We start from the raw sequence: 16,467 nt of genomic DNA, 5'->3' as shown, positions 1-16,467 counted from the left end.
CGAAGACCATCTACAAAGACTGTGTTTTTTGCCATCTGGGGAGTGCACCCCAAGAAACACCCACCCATCGCTGTGAGGGGAGACCTCCCCTCACAGCTTCCTCTTTCCCACCCCCCCTCACTCTTTCTCTCTCTCTCGGTCTCTCCCCTCTCTCTCTGAGAGCCCTTTCCTCCTAATTGAAAAAACAATTAAGACAACTGAGCAGAGGGAGCAAGGCCCCTCCCCAATTGCCAAATAGCGGAGAGGTGTGCCTTATTGAGAGCTCCTCTGCTCATACACTTAAACGAGGCCAATTTAAGAACATTAAGGCCTGTGACTTTCGGGTGGGTGTAGCCCTTAAAGGGACCCCGTGATGGCGACCCCATCCACGCCGGTGGCGGGGTGAGCAAAGACATATGCGCAGGCGGTGTCCACATCCACGGCGCCTCCTGCTGCCCTGCCACCTTTCAGACTAATAACAAAGAAAAACGGGGTCAAGAGCTACACTCACCCCACAATGAGCATCGAGGAGTGCGTGCGGGCGATGGCTATGGTACTCGGCCCCTCGGCCATTGTCGCAGCCTCCAAGATGCCTGGGAAGGCTGTATTCTTCCTGGGGTCGGAGTGGGCGGTGTCCCTGGCCCTTGAAAAGGGGCTCATGGTGGGCGGGACGTTCCTGCCGGTGGACCCTCTCAAGGCCACCGCGCAGCGAGTCATTCTTTCTAACGTCCCGCCCTTTGTTCCCGCTGGGCTCCTCCTCCCTCACCTACACCAACTGGGGGAGGTAAGGTCAGGGATCAACCAGATACCGCTCGGCCTCAGGGAGAGCAGCCTGCGCCACGTCTTCTCCTTCCGCTGCCAGCTCTTTGTCCGGCTGGCGCGGGAGGAGACGACGGAGGGTAGTTTTAATGTGGTGCATGAGGGGACTGCCTACCGCGTCTTCTGGAGGGAGGTGGGGCATGTTCGTAAGAACTGCCCCGCCTCCAAAGCAGCCAAACCACTGAGGGCTGACAAGGCTGGCGCCGCCGCCACCCACCCCCTAGTAGCGTCCGCGTGCCTGGAGATGTGGGTGCGCGGGCATCGTCAGGGGCCTTTTTTTTCACGGCCTCCGGCGGGGGGGAGAGAGAGCATCCGATCGGAAAGAAGGCGCGGAGGAAGGTGAAACATCTCGAGGCGAATCGCCTCAGTGTGCCAGACAATTTGATCACCGCGCTCAGCCCAACCCTATCACCGGCGAACGCGGGGTGCCCTGAGCCCGTGCCCGAGCCCTTGACCTATATCACAGAGGGGCTCGGGCGCGGGCAAGATAAGAAAAAGGGGGGAGTGGAGCGGGAGGCCTCGGCAGATATGGAGGTCTCCCTGCCTCTGCGCCTCCCCAAGAACGAAAGGAGATGCGGCTCCAATGAAGTGGAGGGGGAACAACATCCCTCCGCGGAGGAGTCGGTGCCTGCCGCGTGTCCTGCGTCCCCCACCAGAGCCCCCAAACTGCGCCGTAGGCAAGAGGAGTCTGTCCCCGGGGAGGGTGAGACAGTCGAGGTTGCCCAGCTTCTGCCTCCCGGGGATGGCGTGGAAAATCTGGCTGTCGTGGGGGGGCATGGGGCCAGCGGAGGAATGCGTAGCTGCCGGGTCGAGCGTCCCGGGGACTGAGGCGGGCGGGGCCGAAAAGGCCGAACCTGAGCCCGCCTAGCCTTTATCCAACTTCCCCCAGGACTTGCTTGACTCAGCATAAAATGAAAATTAAAATTTTTTAATATACATCCACATGCTGGGCCGGGGGTGGCGGCGGGGAGGGGAAAAAAAACAACCCTCGCCCCCTACTTTAGAGCTGGGGGACTGGGTAGAGCTGGAGAATTTCCAAAACCAGGTCTCTCCGTGTTCCCCGGTTCCTGGGGCGGAGGAGGAAACCCTTCCGCTGTCGCTTCCAGACCCAGCACCGCTTTTAAAAGAGCCCAGTGGGGACTCCTCTGCCGACGATCCTGGGGGTGGCATCGGGGCAGAGCCAGGGCCGAATGGAGCGGCCGGGCCATTTGCCGTACCTCGTGTGGTCGACGGGCCGGCTGCTGGCGGCGACCTCCCGGAGGGGGACGGGGACTCGGTGGGGGACAAGGGAGAAGATCTCGAGTCCATCGCCAGTGAGGCGGCGGATCTCCTCGTGCCCGCCGTTGAGTCCCCCGTCATTCCTGCAAAGGAACTCCGGGACTTTTTGGTCCAGAGCCAGGGTCGCCGCAACCGAGCCCATCTGGCCCTGGAAAGATGGTCCGAGCCGGGGCTGCTCATCGCGTCCGTCCGCGCCGCCTCTAAAACCATGGCCGTGGGCGGGCCCTTATCAAAGGCGCAAGGCCTTGAGCTGCGCCGGCTCAAAAGGTTCCTCACTGGGCTGCTGAAGGAGTGGAGGTCAACAAACGACTCCACTCCCCCGCCCCCACAATAGGTTAGGTAGAGGTTGCACTATGCTTTTGTCATGAAGGTAACCATAGCCAGCCTCAACATCAACGGCGGCAGAGAAGCACGCCGTAGATTTAACAATTTTTCGCTCCTGCGGAAGGGGAAATATGCGGTGTGCTTCCTGCAAGAAACCCACACTGTTCCGGGAGACGAAGCCACGTGGCTCCTGGAATGGCAAGGAGAGGTCCGCATGAGCAACCTCACTACCACTTCTTGTGGGGTGGCCATCTTGTTGGCCCTGCTTTTTCAGCCGGAGATCTTGGGGGTCGAGGAGCCCGTGCCAGGCCACTTGCTGCACGTAACGGTTCGCCTAGGGGACATGCCGCTCCATCTCGTGAGTGTGTACGCCCCTCAGCCTGGCCCGCAGCAAACGCGCTTCTTCGAAGAAGTGTCCGCTTTTCTTGGCTCCGTCGACGTCGGCGACTACATTGTCCTCGGGGGGGATTTTAACTGCACCCTCGAGGTGAGGGACCGCTCCGGTGCCCCGCAGAGCATGACGGTGATCGAGAAGTTGAGGGTCCTGGTCAGGTCCTTCGATTGGTGGACGTCTGGCGAAATCTCCATCCCGACTCCAGTGCCTTTACTTGGGTGAGGCCTGGAATAGGATGGTCCAGAGTCGACCGCCTTTACGTGTCCCGGGCGTACGTTTCCTGCATCCTGGCGGCCTCCATGTGGCCAGTGCCATGTTCGGACCACCACCTGGTGTGGGCGGATCTCGCTTCGCTCCGCGCGGGGATGGGGTACGCATACTGTCATTTTAACAACCAGCTGCTGGAGGACGTGCGGTTCCAGGACTCGTTCCGTCGTTTCTGGGCCGACTGGAGAAGGAAGCAGGGGGGCTTCCCCTCATTGAGGCTATGGTGGGATGTGTGCAAGGCTCACGTCCTCGTCTTCTGTCAAGAGTACACGAGGGGGTTGACCAAGAGGCGGGCGGCCAGGTTCGGGCGCCTAGAAAAAGAGGTGCTCGACCTGGTGTCCCGTCTCGGTCAAGTCATCGAGGACCCGGCCCTGCGGATGGTGTACGAAGCGAAGAAGGCCGCGCTGAAGGACCTGCAGCTCGTCGGGTCCCGAGGCGCGTTCGTGAGATCGCGGATCCGGTTCCTGTGGGATCTGGACCGTGGCACCCCCTTCTTCTACTCGCTGGAAAAAAGGCAGAGTGTCCGTAAGCAGCTCTTGACGCTGCTGGCCGACGATGGCTCTCTCATCTCGGATCCGGAGGGCGTCAACAATAGGGCCCGTGAATATTACGGGGCTCTGTTCTCTCCGGAGCCGTCCAGCAAGGAAGCGCGTCGCGTTTTGTGGGAGGACCTGTCGAAGGTCGGCCCGGAGGGCGCCGAAAATCTGGAAGCTCCGCTAAGCTTGGCAGAGCTGACCGGCGCCCTCGACCGGCTCTCGAGGGGAAAAGCCCTGGGGCTGGACCGGCTGACCGTGGAGTTCCACAAGGCATTCTGGAACGTCCTGGGGGTCGACAACACGCGGGTCCTGGGGGAAAGTCTGGCGTCCGGGGAGATGCCCCTCTCTTGGCGCAGAGCAGTCATCATCCTGCTGCCTGAGAAGGGCGATCTCCGCATCCTCAAGAACTGGCGCCCGGTCTCCCTCCTCAGCACGGACTACAAAATCTTCACCAGGGCGATGTCTTCTCGCCTTGGCGCCGTGCTGGACCACATGATCCACCCCGACCAGTCCTACACGATAACATCCATCTGGTCCGGGACCTCATCCATCATTCCCAGGAGGCTGGTCTGTCAGTCGCCTTCCTATCTCTCGACCAAGAGAAGGCATTCGATAGGGTGGATCAAGACTATCTGTTCGGAACTCTGCGCTCTTTCGGGTTCAGGACGCATTTCGTCGCCTGGATCCGACTTTTGTACGCCGCGGCGGAGTGTCTGATAAAGGTTAACGGGTCCTTGATGGCGCCCCTTCGCTTTGGGAGAGGGGTGCGCCAGGGATGCCCCATGTCCGGCCAGTTATATGCCATCTGCATGGAGCCTTTCCTGCGCCTCCTGCAGACGAGGTTGACGGGACTGGCTCTGCAAGGGCCGGGCTTGGAGGTCGTCCTCTCGGCTTACACCGATGACGTGCGCCTCGCGGTAGAGGATCCCGCTGACCTGCGGAGGATGCGAGAGTGCCAGGAGATTTACTCGGCCGCATCCTCCGCCAGGATCAACTGGGAGAAATGTTCCAGACTCCTGGTGGGTCACTGGCGGGTGGACTCCGTGCCAGAGGAGCTCAGGCCTTTTTCCTGGAGCACGACCCATCTCCTCTATCTGGGAGTCTACCTTAGCCCCGACGAGGAAGTCTGGCCGGTGAACTGGCAAGAGCTGGAGGCCAAGGTCGCCACTCGCCTAGGGCGCTGGACAGGACTGCTCCGAGTGCTGTCCTACAGGGGTCGAGCGCTAGTCATAAGCCAGCTAGTGGCCGCCATGTTGTGGTACCGGCTGGTCACTTTGACCCCTCCCCCTGCGTTTGTCACCAAGATACAGAAGAAGCTGGTGGACTTCTTCTGGAACAACAGGAAGCACTGGGTCTCTGCCGCGGTCTTGAGTCTCCCGCTTGTGGAGGGCGGTCAGTCGTTGGTGTGCGTCAGCACACAGCTCGCGACTTTCCATCTTTAGACCCTGCAGAGATACCTTTACGTCGAGCCCCCTCCCAGGTGGCGTGCCCTGGCGACGTATTTCTTCCGCCAGCAGCACGGCCTCAACTACGACACGCAGCTCGTGTTTGTGAGCTTGGGGGGCGTCAGGACCGCCTTCCAGGAGCTGCCTGTCTTTTACAAGGAACTCATCAGGGTCTGGAACAAAGTCTCCACCAAGCGCAGCTCTTCACTGGCTGGAGTGGTGGCTGTCCTGCAGGAGCTGCTGCTCGGGAATCCGTACCTCCACGACCGAGGTTTTAGGTGGTGGTCGGACGAGAGGGCTGTGGCTGGTGAGGTGACCAGGGTCAGGGACATGCTCGATGGCGGAGGAGCGGGCTGGATGGCGCCAGACACGCTGGTGCAGCGCCTAAATTCTGCCAACGTCCGCCGCGCGGCCGATGCCATCGAGTCGCTAAAAACAACTCTGGGCCCCGACTCCATTAGATGTGTCGATGAGGCTCAAGCACGTGGGGAGATCCCGTCCGAACTGACACTCGTCCGGACGTAATTCCTCATCGGCGCCAAACCCCAGAACCTCCCTCAGGAGCCGGCACCTCACAACTTGAGCCACCTCGAGGAAATCCCCTCCGTGCCTTTCAGTTCTGCGCGGAGGGGTTTCCTGTACGGGCTGCTCCTGCACACTCTCAACTTTGCCATCCTCGCCTGCCATCCAGACACGCCATGGCGTACCATCTTGCCATCCAGAGGATGCGGGAATCCCCGATGGAGGGCACTCTACATGGGAGTCCTCCCACTATTTATCGGGGACTTGGCCTGGAGGGTGGTGCATGGAGCTGTGCCGTGCCATAAATTTTTAAGCTGGTTCACGGGCTCCCAGGCCGCCTGCAATTTCTGCGGTCTGCAAGAGTCCGTGTTCCATGTTTTTACCGAATGCACGAGGTTGCAGCCCCTGTTTTGTTCTTTAAAGGGGCTGCTCCTGAAATTCTGGCTGCACTTCAGTCCTACACTCCTGATCTTTGGGCACCCTGTGCGGAGGGGAGCGGGTAGGTCCGAGGGCTTCCTCGTAGGACTGCTCCTGGGCACGGCCAAGGGTGCCATCAGCCGGTCCAGGCAGCGGGCGGTCGAGGGGATCATTCAGCCTGACTGCCTGCCACTCTTCCACGCGTACATCCGCGCCAGGGTGTCCTTGGAGATGGAGCACGCGGTGTCCACTGGTACGCTCACGACCTTCCGCGAGAGGTGGGCACCGGAGGACTGGAGTGCATCATCACGCCCGGCAACCAAATTTTAATTTGATTTTATGTTTTAAAGTTTAATTTGTTTTAATTGCCGGTGTTTTTTTAGTGTCCCCCTCCCCTTTTATAGGGGGCACTTGGAGAAAAAAAATATGATTTTAGTGCCCCAAAAAAAACTAAAAAAAAAACACAAAAAAAACCCCAAAAAAACAAAAAAATGGGCCTTGAAAATGTTTGGTGTGTCCCCCAAATCGGGGGGACACGATTTAATGATTTAATGTTTTAGTTTCCTCCCAAAAAGAGTTCTGTGGACAAGCACTCCAAGGTCCCTTTGTTCGTCTACACTATTAAATGGCCTACTGCTTAATGTGTTTATCCTTTCCTTATTTGCCCTCCCAAAGTGCATCAACTCACACTTCTCTGATTTAAATTCCATTCGTCACTGCTCTTCCCACCTGACCATTAGATTGATATCCTCCTGTAGCCCATGACTTTCCTCTTCATTATCAACAACACTGCAAATTTTAGTGTCGTCTGCAAACATTTTAATCATATTCCCCATATCCAAATCTAAATCGTTGATATATACCACAACAAGCAAGGGACCCAGTGCTGAGCCCTGTGCAACCGCACCAGAAACTTCCTTCCAGTCACAAAAATATCCATCAATCACTTCCCTTTGCTTCCTACCTCCTACCCACTACCTTCCTAGAGATGGTGCAGAGGAGAATTACTAGGATGCTTCCTGGAAAGGAGAAACTTTGTTTGGATGGGCTGGGTTTGTTCTCATTGCAACAGAGGAGGTTGAGAGGAGACCTCATTGAGGTGTACAAAATTTTGAGGGTCCTAGACATAGTGGATAGTAAGGGACTATTTCCATTGGTGGAGGAGTCTATTACGAGGGGGCATAGATCCAAGGTGGTTGGTTGGAAGGTTTAGAGGGGATTTGAGGCTGGGGCTTCTTTACGCAGAAGGTTGTGGGGATCTGGAACTCGCAGCCTGGAAGAGTGGTGGATGCAGCAACCCTCACCACTTTTAAGAGATGGTTGGATGGGCACTTAAAGTGCCGTAACCTGCAGGGTTAGGGACCTACAGCTGGTAATTGAGATTATACTGGATGACCTTTTGTTGGACGGTGCAGATGTAAAGGTAAGTACTGCAGGGAATAGAATATGACCAGGTTGATCTCGTGGACTATTTTCAATCGTCTGGACGGGTCAGTTAGGAATTTTGCGAGATTTTTTCTCCCTAAATGGACCTGGGTTTTAATCTGGTTTTTGCCTCTCCCAGGAGATCACATGGCTCTCGTTGGGGTGGAGTGTAGAATGTTTCAGTATAAGGGGTATCGCAGTTCTGGGAGGCGGACTGGTTGGGCTGGGCGCTTTTTGCCTGTCCATCGTTGTTCTTAGGTTTATATGTAACCTTCAGGATTGCTGACCAAGTGCCTTGTAGCTCTTTGTCGGCCGGCGTGGACAGAATCGGCGGAAATGGCCTCCTTCTGCGCTATGTTTCTATGTGACCACCGGTCATGTTAAAGTAAGATCAGCACCAACAAATTAATAGAGTTGAGTCACCATCAGTAATGTTAGAGTAGAGTCACCACCAATAATGTTAAAGTAGTATCAGCTCCAGTCATGTTAGCGTTGGATCACCACCAGTAATGTTAGTGTCGGGACAAAACCAGTAATGTTACTTTCGATTAAAAAGCAGTACTTTAGTGTAGGGAAACCACTAGGAATGTTAGAATAGCATCACCACCAGTATGATGGAGCAGGGTCACCACCAGTAACGGGATACCAAAAGTAAGTTTGGAATCGGGTTATCAGCAGTAACGTAATAGTCGTCTCAAAACCCGTACTAATAGAGTAGGGTCACCAGCAGTAATGTTAGAGTAGGACCATAATTATTTATATTAGAATAGGGTCAACATAAGTAACGTTATATTTGGTTCACCACCAGTAATGTTGGAGTAGATTCAACACCAGTAATGTTATATTTGGTTCACCACGACTAATGTTGGAGTAGATTCGACACCAGTAATGTCAGAGGAGAGTCAGTACCAATAACGTTGTAGTTGGGTCACCGTCGATAATGCTAGGCTAGGGTCAATATCATTATTGTTAGATTAGGGTCAATACCATTATGATCAGTGTAGATAGAATCAGCACCGTTAACATTAAAGTAGAATCTTCACCAGTAATAGAAGTGTAGAGTCATCATCAATAACGTCAGAATAGGGTCGCCACCAGAAATATCAAAGAAGGGTCACCGCCATTAATGTTAGATTAGAGTCACCACTAGTAATGTTAGCATAGAATCACCACTAGTAATGTTAGAGTAGAGTTAACACCAGTAATGTAAGAGTTGTTTTATCACCAGTAATGTTAGAGTAGGGTCAGCACCAATAAGGTTAGAGTAGGGTCACCACCAGTAATGTTAGATTAAGGTCACCATCAGCAATGTTAGAGTAGCGTCACCACCAGTAATGTTAGAAACATAGAAACATAGAAAATAAGTGCAGGAGCAGGCCATTCAGCCCTTCTAGCCTGCACCGCCATTCAATGAGTTCATGGCTGAACATGAAACTTCAGTACCCGCTTCCTGCTTTCTCGCCATAACCCTTGATCCCCCGAGTAGTAAGGACTTCATCTAACTCCCTTTTGAATATATTTAGTGATTTGGCCTCAACTACTTTCTGTGGTGGAGAATTACTCAGGTTCACCACTCTCTGGGTGAAGAAGTTTCTCCTCATCTCGGTCCTAAATGGCTTACCCCTTATCCTCAGACTGTGACTCCTGGTTCTGGACTTCCCCAACATTGGGAACATTCTTCCTGCATCTAACCTGTCTAAACCCGTCAGAATTTTAAACGTTTCTATGAGGTCCCCTCTCATTCTTCTGAACTCCAGTGAATACAAGCCCAGTTGATCCAGTCTTTCTTGATAGGTCACCGCCAGTTTTGTTAGAGTAGGGTCACCACCAGTTTTGTTTGAGTAGTGTCACTACCAGTAACGTTAGAGTAGGGTCACCACCAGTAACGTTAGAGTAGTGTCACCACCAGCAACGTTACAGTAGGGTCACCACCAGTAATGCCAGAGTAGGGTCACCGCACTTAATGTTAGACTAGGGTCACCACCAGTAATGTTAGAGTAGTGTCACCACCAGTAACGTTTCAGTAGCGTCACCACCAGTAATGCCAGAGTAAGGTCACCACCAGTAATGTTAGACTAGGGTCACCACCAATAATGTTAGAGTAGGGTCACCATCAGTAATGTTAGACGAGGCCCACCACCAGTAATGTTAGACGAGGGTCAGTAGCAGTAATGTTAGAATAGTGTCACCACCAGTAATGTTAGCGTAGGGTCACCACGAGTAATGTTAGAGTAGTGTCACCACCAATAACGTTAGAGTAGTGTCACCACCAATAACGTTAGAGTAGGGTCACCACCAGTAATGCCAGAGTAGGGTCACCACCAGTAATGTTAGACTAGGGTCACCATCGGTAATGTGAGACTAGAGTCACCACCTGTAATGTTAGACAAGAGTCACTAGCAGTAATGTTAGAATAGGGTCATCACAGGTAATGTTAGAGTTAGGTCCGCACCAATCAGGTTAGAGTAGGGTCAACACCAGTAATGTTAGCGTAGGGTCACCACCAGTAATGTTAGACTAGGGTCACCATCAGTAATGTTAGACTTGGGTCACCACCAGTAATGTTCGCTTAGGGTCACCACCAGTAATGTTGGAGTAGGGTCACCACCAGTAATGTTAGAGTAGGGTCACGAGCAGTAATGTTAGCATAGAGTCACCACAGGTAATGTTAGAGTAGGGTCACCACCAGTAATGTTAGATTAGGTTCAGCACCATTATTGTAAGAGTAGAGTCACCACCAGTAATGTTAGAATAGGGTCACCACCAGTAATGTTAGATTAGAGTCACCAGCAGTAATGTTAGAGTAGGGTCACCACCAGTAATGTTAGAGTAGAGTCACCACCAGTAATGTTAGAATAGGGTCACCATCTGTAATGTTAGATTAGAGTCACCAGCAGTAATGTTAGATTAGAGTCACCAGCAGTAATGTTAGAATAGGGTCACCATCAGTAATGCTAGAGTAGAGTCACCACCAGTAATGTTAGAATAGGGTCACCAGCCTTAATGTTAGAGTTGGGTCACGTCCAGTAATGTTAAAATATGATCACCTCAAGTAATGTTAGAGTAAGGTCACCACCAGTAATGTTAGAGTAGGGTCACCTCCAGTAATGTTAGAGTAGGGTCATCTCCAGTAATGTTAGAGTAGGGTCACCACCAGTAATGTTAGAGTAGGGTCACCAACAGTAATGTTAGAGTAGGATCACCATCAATAATGTTAGAGTAGGGTCATCACCAGTGATGTTACAGTACGGTTACCATCAGTAATGTTAGAGTAGCTTCACCACCAGTGATGTTACAGTATGGTCACCATCAGTAATGTAAGAATCACAACCACTAAATTTAGAGTTGCATCATCTCGCGTAATGTTAGTATAGGGGCACACCAGTAATGTTAAAACCTATTCATAATCACAATACAGCGCAATTATAAATATAATTATGTATAGCTTTCACTGAAGTAATATGAGGCCGTAAGAATCTGATGCAGAGTCCGGGAGGGATCTTCCCTTGAGCGTAACTTCCCTCTGGGTTTATTTTCCGTTCATTAATATAATGGATGGAGTTTCACTTACGGAGTTGTACTATTTCCCCAAAGGCCTCCGGCCGCGCTGCAGTGGAAAATCTATCCTTGTTTGTTAAGTGCCTGGAACTAACGCCAATTATTGTATAAACTGACTTTCTCAGCGGGGCACCGAGTGTCCTATAAAGGGTGAGCGTTAACGTATCTCAGAGGGACTACAGTCAGAATCGTGAAGCCGGACAGCAGACAGATATTCTTCCAAAAATGGTACGGCCAATACTTCTGCAGTTTAGGGACATTTACTATCCTTTGCTCACAACATTCGGTGTTCCCGGTAAGTCAATATATCCTGTTGCCTAACAGCTTTTGACAACGTCACTGTTAATGATTGTATTACAGATGACGCGAATTTCTCCATTGCAGTCATTGATGCACTGGGAGAAGTTGGTGAATATCAGTGGGAATCCTCCCAGTCCGCGCTGTTCTGGTTGCTGGTGAGTGGGTGCCAGGAGCTAAACTTTGGTCCGTATACTGAGGGAGGGCGAGGCTGATGCCCCAGCCATTCTAACAGTACATAGTTCACTGCAGCTTAGTATAGTCATCACATATGTGCCTTTGTTCCCTGTCTCCATTAAGCAGATAATCCCTTGTACTGCAGCCAGCACCACCCAACAGGGGACTGTGAAAGATATTTGGAGCAATAATTGCCTCTCAGGGAGCTGATCCCTTCCCATCCGCTGCCAAGAATTTTCGCGGCTCCACCAGCTCCCGCTCTGTGAACGAACAGCTCCCTCCGGGTGATTGGATGCAGAAAAGCGTGAAGCTTTGTCCCAAACTTTATGTTTGTCTCAGCTGGATGTTTTATTTGAATTGATATATTTCTGGTAATTGTTTGGAAATTATATTTAATACAGCTGACAACCGATGCCACTTCGCCAATTAAACCGATGAAATTCAATGCAAAATCCCATCGATTACTCCCTGCAGTAGTACCTTATAAAACTGGCTCCTTGCATCACCTGGCACCAGCCTCAGGGTGGGATGGTTTAAGCGCTCCACACTGCATTGAAATGTGTGCTTAGATGTATGTAAGGGAATCTGCTTCTTTATTATCTCTCGAATATGAACAAGTTACAGAACCATCCAAATATGTAATACTTTTGCACAAAAGTTCATCACCACTCGACTTTATAGGGGCCTTTGTCTGTAACTGTACCATCCCTGAGAGGTACTGCAGCTTGGCGTGGAACGCAAAGTTAGAGTGTGCATAGAGCCTCAAACTGGTGTCAGCGGCAGTATCGATTGGACTAACAATCATGAGAGATGTATGACGGACGGCTGATCCAATTTCGCCCAGATTCAAAGTTGGCCTCCGACCTCGCCCAAGCTATTGATCCATCTGTGCCTGGGTGTCGGTGGTGGTGGGGTCGCTGTCCGTTACAATTTCCCCGATTGATTCGGATTGATCCTCGGCCACAGCCCCGACAACAGCTGACTGAAGTAAAAACAGAAAATGCTGGACATCTCAGCGGGTCAGGCAGCAATTGTGGGGAGAGAAACGGGGGTAACTTGTCAGGTCGATGACCCTTCGTCAAAACAGGCAATAGTTGGAAAAGTAACAGATTGTATGGAAGTGCTGGGACCCTGAACAGGGGAGGAGCTGAGTAGGTGGAAATAACAAAATGGAAGGTTACATGATCGGGGGGAAAGCAGAATGGATTTGGGAGATAAAGGGGCTGAATTGAGATGGTTATAGCACAAGCTAGGAAACAAAAGGTGAGTCTAGATGGGGTGTGAATGGCGGACTAATTGCCAGCTACCATGTAAAACAGAGGGAAGCAAAATAAAAATAAAGCAGGGGGAAAGGTTTTGTAAAAAGAAAGCGAGGAAAAGGAGCAAAGTGTGGGGAAGATTATGGTCTGAAATTGTTGAACTCGATGCTGAGTTCAGAAGGCTGTAAAGTGTCTAAACGAAAGATGATGTGCAGTTCCTCGAGCTTGCCTTGAGCTTCATTGGAACAGTGGAGGGGGCAGAGGATGGAGCGGTCAGAGTGGGAGTGGAACGGAGAATTAAAGTGACAGGCGACCAGAAGCTCGGCGTCACCTTTGCAGAATGTGAGAGGTGTTCCGCAAAGCGGTCACCCAATCTGCGTTTGGTCTTCTAATGTAAAGGACAACGTCTGACTTGCTTCCTTTTATACTCCATCCCCTTTGCAATACGTCTGACTGAAGTGTGCTGGACTGCAGGTTCTCAGTCCCTCGATATTAGTGTAGAATGATGTAATACTTTTGCACAAAATGTCATCACCTCTCGACTGTATAGAAATGTAATAGGAAGACATCTCAATATCTCGCTAAAAGACCTGCAAGATTTACCTGAGTTCCCTGTTACTGACTATTTACAATCTATATTAACGACTTGGAAGAAAGGACCGAGTGTAACCTACCCAAGTTTGCTGACAATACAAAGATGGGATGAAAAGCAATATGTGATGAGGACACCAAAACAATCTGCAAAAGGACATAAAAAAGCGAAGTGAGTGGGCAAAAATGTGGCAGTTGGAGTATAATGTTGGAAAGTGTGAGGTCATGCACTTTGTCAGAAAAAAATCAAAGAGCAAGTTATTATTTAAATTGAGAAAGTTTGCAAGGTGCCGCAGTACATGAAATACAAAAGGATAGTATGCAGCTACAGCAAGTGATCAGGAAGGGCAATGGTATCTCGGCCTTTATTGCAAAGGGGATGGAGTATAAAAGCAGGGAAGTTTTACTACAGCTATATAAATATTGGTGACGACACACCTGGAATACTGCGTGCAATTTTGGTTTCCATATTTACGAAAGGATATACTTGCTTTGGAGGCAGTTCAGAGAAGGCTCACTAGGTTGATTCCGAAGATGAGGGTGTTGACTTATGAGGAAACGTTGAGTAGGTTGGGCTGTACTCATTGCAATTCAGAAGAATGAGAGATGATCTTATCGAAACGTATAAGATTATGAGGGGGCTTGACAAGGTGGATGCAGAGAAGAGGTTTCCACGGATGGGGGAGACTAGAACTAGAGGGCACGATCTTAGAATAAGGGGCCGCCCGATGAAAACAGAGATAACAGAGATGAGGAGAAATGTCTTATCTCAGAGGTTTATAAAGCTGTGGAATTTGCTGCCTCAGAGAGCTGTGAAAGCTGGGACATTGAATAAATTTAAAGAGAAATAGTCAGTTTCTTAAATATCAGGGGATAAGGCGTTATGGGGAGCGGGTGGGGAAATGGAGCTGAATCCATGAGCAAATCAGCCATGATCTAATTGAGTGGCGGTGCAGGCTGCAGGGGCCGTATGGCCTACTCCTGCTCCTATTTCTTATGTTTTTATGTTTTTGTGACCTCCTGTCTCTCTCTCTTACAGCGAACCTACTGACAATCGTGATCCTCTCCCGAGGAAACTGCGGCCTTTCCAAATGTATCTCTGTCTACATGGTGGCCATGGCAACAGCAGATCTACTGGTCATGATCTTCAATGTAATAGTGTATCACATTTGTGCATATCACTTTCCACATTCCTTCCTGTCCTACACTGCCGTTTGTAAGTTTAATATTTACCTCAATTCTACCAGCCTGAATATGTCGGTGTGGTTTACAATCTTGTTCACAGTTGACCGATTTGTAGCTATATGTTGTCAAAAGTTTAAAACAAAGTATTGCAGAGTGAGAACGGCAGCCGCGCTTATAACAACGGTCTCTGTCCTGATCTATTTCCAGAGCATCCCATTTTTGTTTGCGTATAAATTTGAACGAATATTTAACAATATTGATTGGGGTTGTCGCCCCAGTATTGACTTTTTTACTTCGCCTGCAGGCATCGGATTCTTATGGTTGCAAAGTGCATTGGCGCCATGGATTCCGTTTGCTTTGCTATTACTGTTTAATTCCTTGACAGTCAGACGTATTTTAGCGGCCAGTCGAGCCCGCAGGGGACTCCGGGGTCACGGCAGTGAGATTCAGAGCGATCCCGAGATGGAGAACCGAAGAAAATCTATTATTTTATTGTTCAGTGTATCGGGCAGTTTTATGGTGTTGTGGCTAACAGCTATGGTTAGTTCTTTGACTACAGGACTTTGGAACACCGCGCATTACCGAGGTGATTATAAAGCTCCTGCATACATCGCTACAGAAACCGGATATATGCTCATGTATTTGAGCTCATGTATAAACACGTGTATCTATGCAGCGACCCAAACTAAATTCAGGGAAGAGCTGAAGAAGGTGGTGAAATCTCCTTGGACATTGATTCTGATATTGGTTAAAAAATAAAGAATGAACCAAAGTATCCTGTCCTAACTAGAGCCAAATTACAGCCTGTGTTCCTGTTTAGAATGGCCGTCTCTCTGTTAGGAGGAAAATAGTTTGTTTTTGTGATAATGAACAAGTATCAGAAAATATTTCTCCCACATTGTGCCGTACGTGTGATGCCTGCTGCTTTACCGGGCTAACCATCATCGATTGCCGCTGAAACAGCTTTCATCCCGTTCAAGATTCAAAGCGATTTCGTATAAATGCAAATTGATGTTTTAAACTAATTGATCAGATGTTGTTTGCTGTGACTAGTCAAAAGCTCAGTTATCAGCTCTAACAAGATTCACAAATGGCAACGATTAACAAAGGCATGAAAAGCAAACCAAGCACTGGCGTTCATTTTTATGGAGATAGAATGGAAAATAGAGAAGTTGTGTTGAAATGCATGGAAACGTGGTTAGACCATACTTGGAGTACTGAGCATAGTAGTGGTCTCCATATTATAAAAAGGCTAAACAAGCACTCTAGAAGGTGCAAAAACGACTGGAACTCGCTACCATCCAGAGCAGTTGAAGTGAATAGTAGAGATGCAATTAGCGGGAAGCCGGATGAGCACATGCGGGAGAGAAACATATGTTGATGGGGTTAATTGAAGAAGGGTGGTAGGAGACTTCTGTGGTACAAAAACACCGGAATTAACCCATTGGGACGAATATCCTGTTTCTGTGCTGTAAATACTATGCAATACTATGCAAAAACAGTCATGACTGAACTTCAGCAGTGGAGCAGAACGTGTGGACGTCAGCGTTAAGTACCTCACACTGCTGGGACTGGAATGTGATGTTCATATTAATTAACAGATAATATTTCTTTTAGTGCCTCCAAACTGCAAAAAATCTACGAACCTACGTGATGGCCCTGGATCCACGGAGACTCACGTTCCTGGGCCTCAATGAGTAGCCATGATTAATGGCCCATGTTTACCAGGGACGCCCGCAGTTTGCAAGTGCCCCTGGAATATGTGAGCCGGCACAACCAATGAAAAAAGGTAATCGCCATTCATGCATATGGGGATTGAAATCTCATAAGCATGAATGGGGATCACATAAAAGCACATTCACGTAAAAATAAACAAAAAATAACATATTTAAAATTAATTAAATTACAATTTCATTAAACATATAAAACATAAATTTTGTTTTTTGAAAAGATAACAAATGTTTTAAAGGGGCTGAAAGTAAACGTAACTTATT

At 49.9% G+C, this 16,467-nt stretch overlaps 1 protein-coding gene across 1 annotated transcript; it reads left to right on the top strand.

The window, feature by feature from the left end:
- The first annotated feature begins 11,189 nt into the window (after positions 1-11,189).
- LOC139273977 (probable G-protein coupled receptor 139) lies at positions 11,190-15,232 on the top strand. Its single transcript, XM_070891047.1, has 2 exons — positions 11,190-11,259; positions 14,328-15,232. The coding sequence occupies exons 1-2, from the start codon at positions 11,190-11,192 to the stop codon at positions 15,230-15,232; spliced, it is 975 nt and encodes a 324-aa protein (XP_070747148.1).
- Positions 15,233-16,467: the final 1,235 nt, after the last annotated feature.

Source organism: Pristiophorus japonicus, chromosome 9 (genome assembly GCF_044704955.1).
Source record: "Pristiophorus japonicus isolate sPriJap1 chromosome 9, sPriJap1.hap1, whole genome shotgun sequence".
NCBI lineage: Eukaryota > Metazoa > Chordata > Chondrichthyes > Pristiophoridae > Pristiophorus > Pristiophorus japonicus.
Note: the sequence above shows the minus strand (reverse complement) of the source record. Positions and strands in the feature narration are given on the sequence as shown.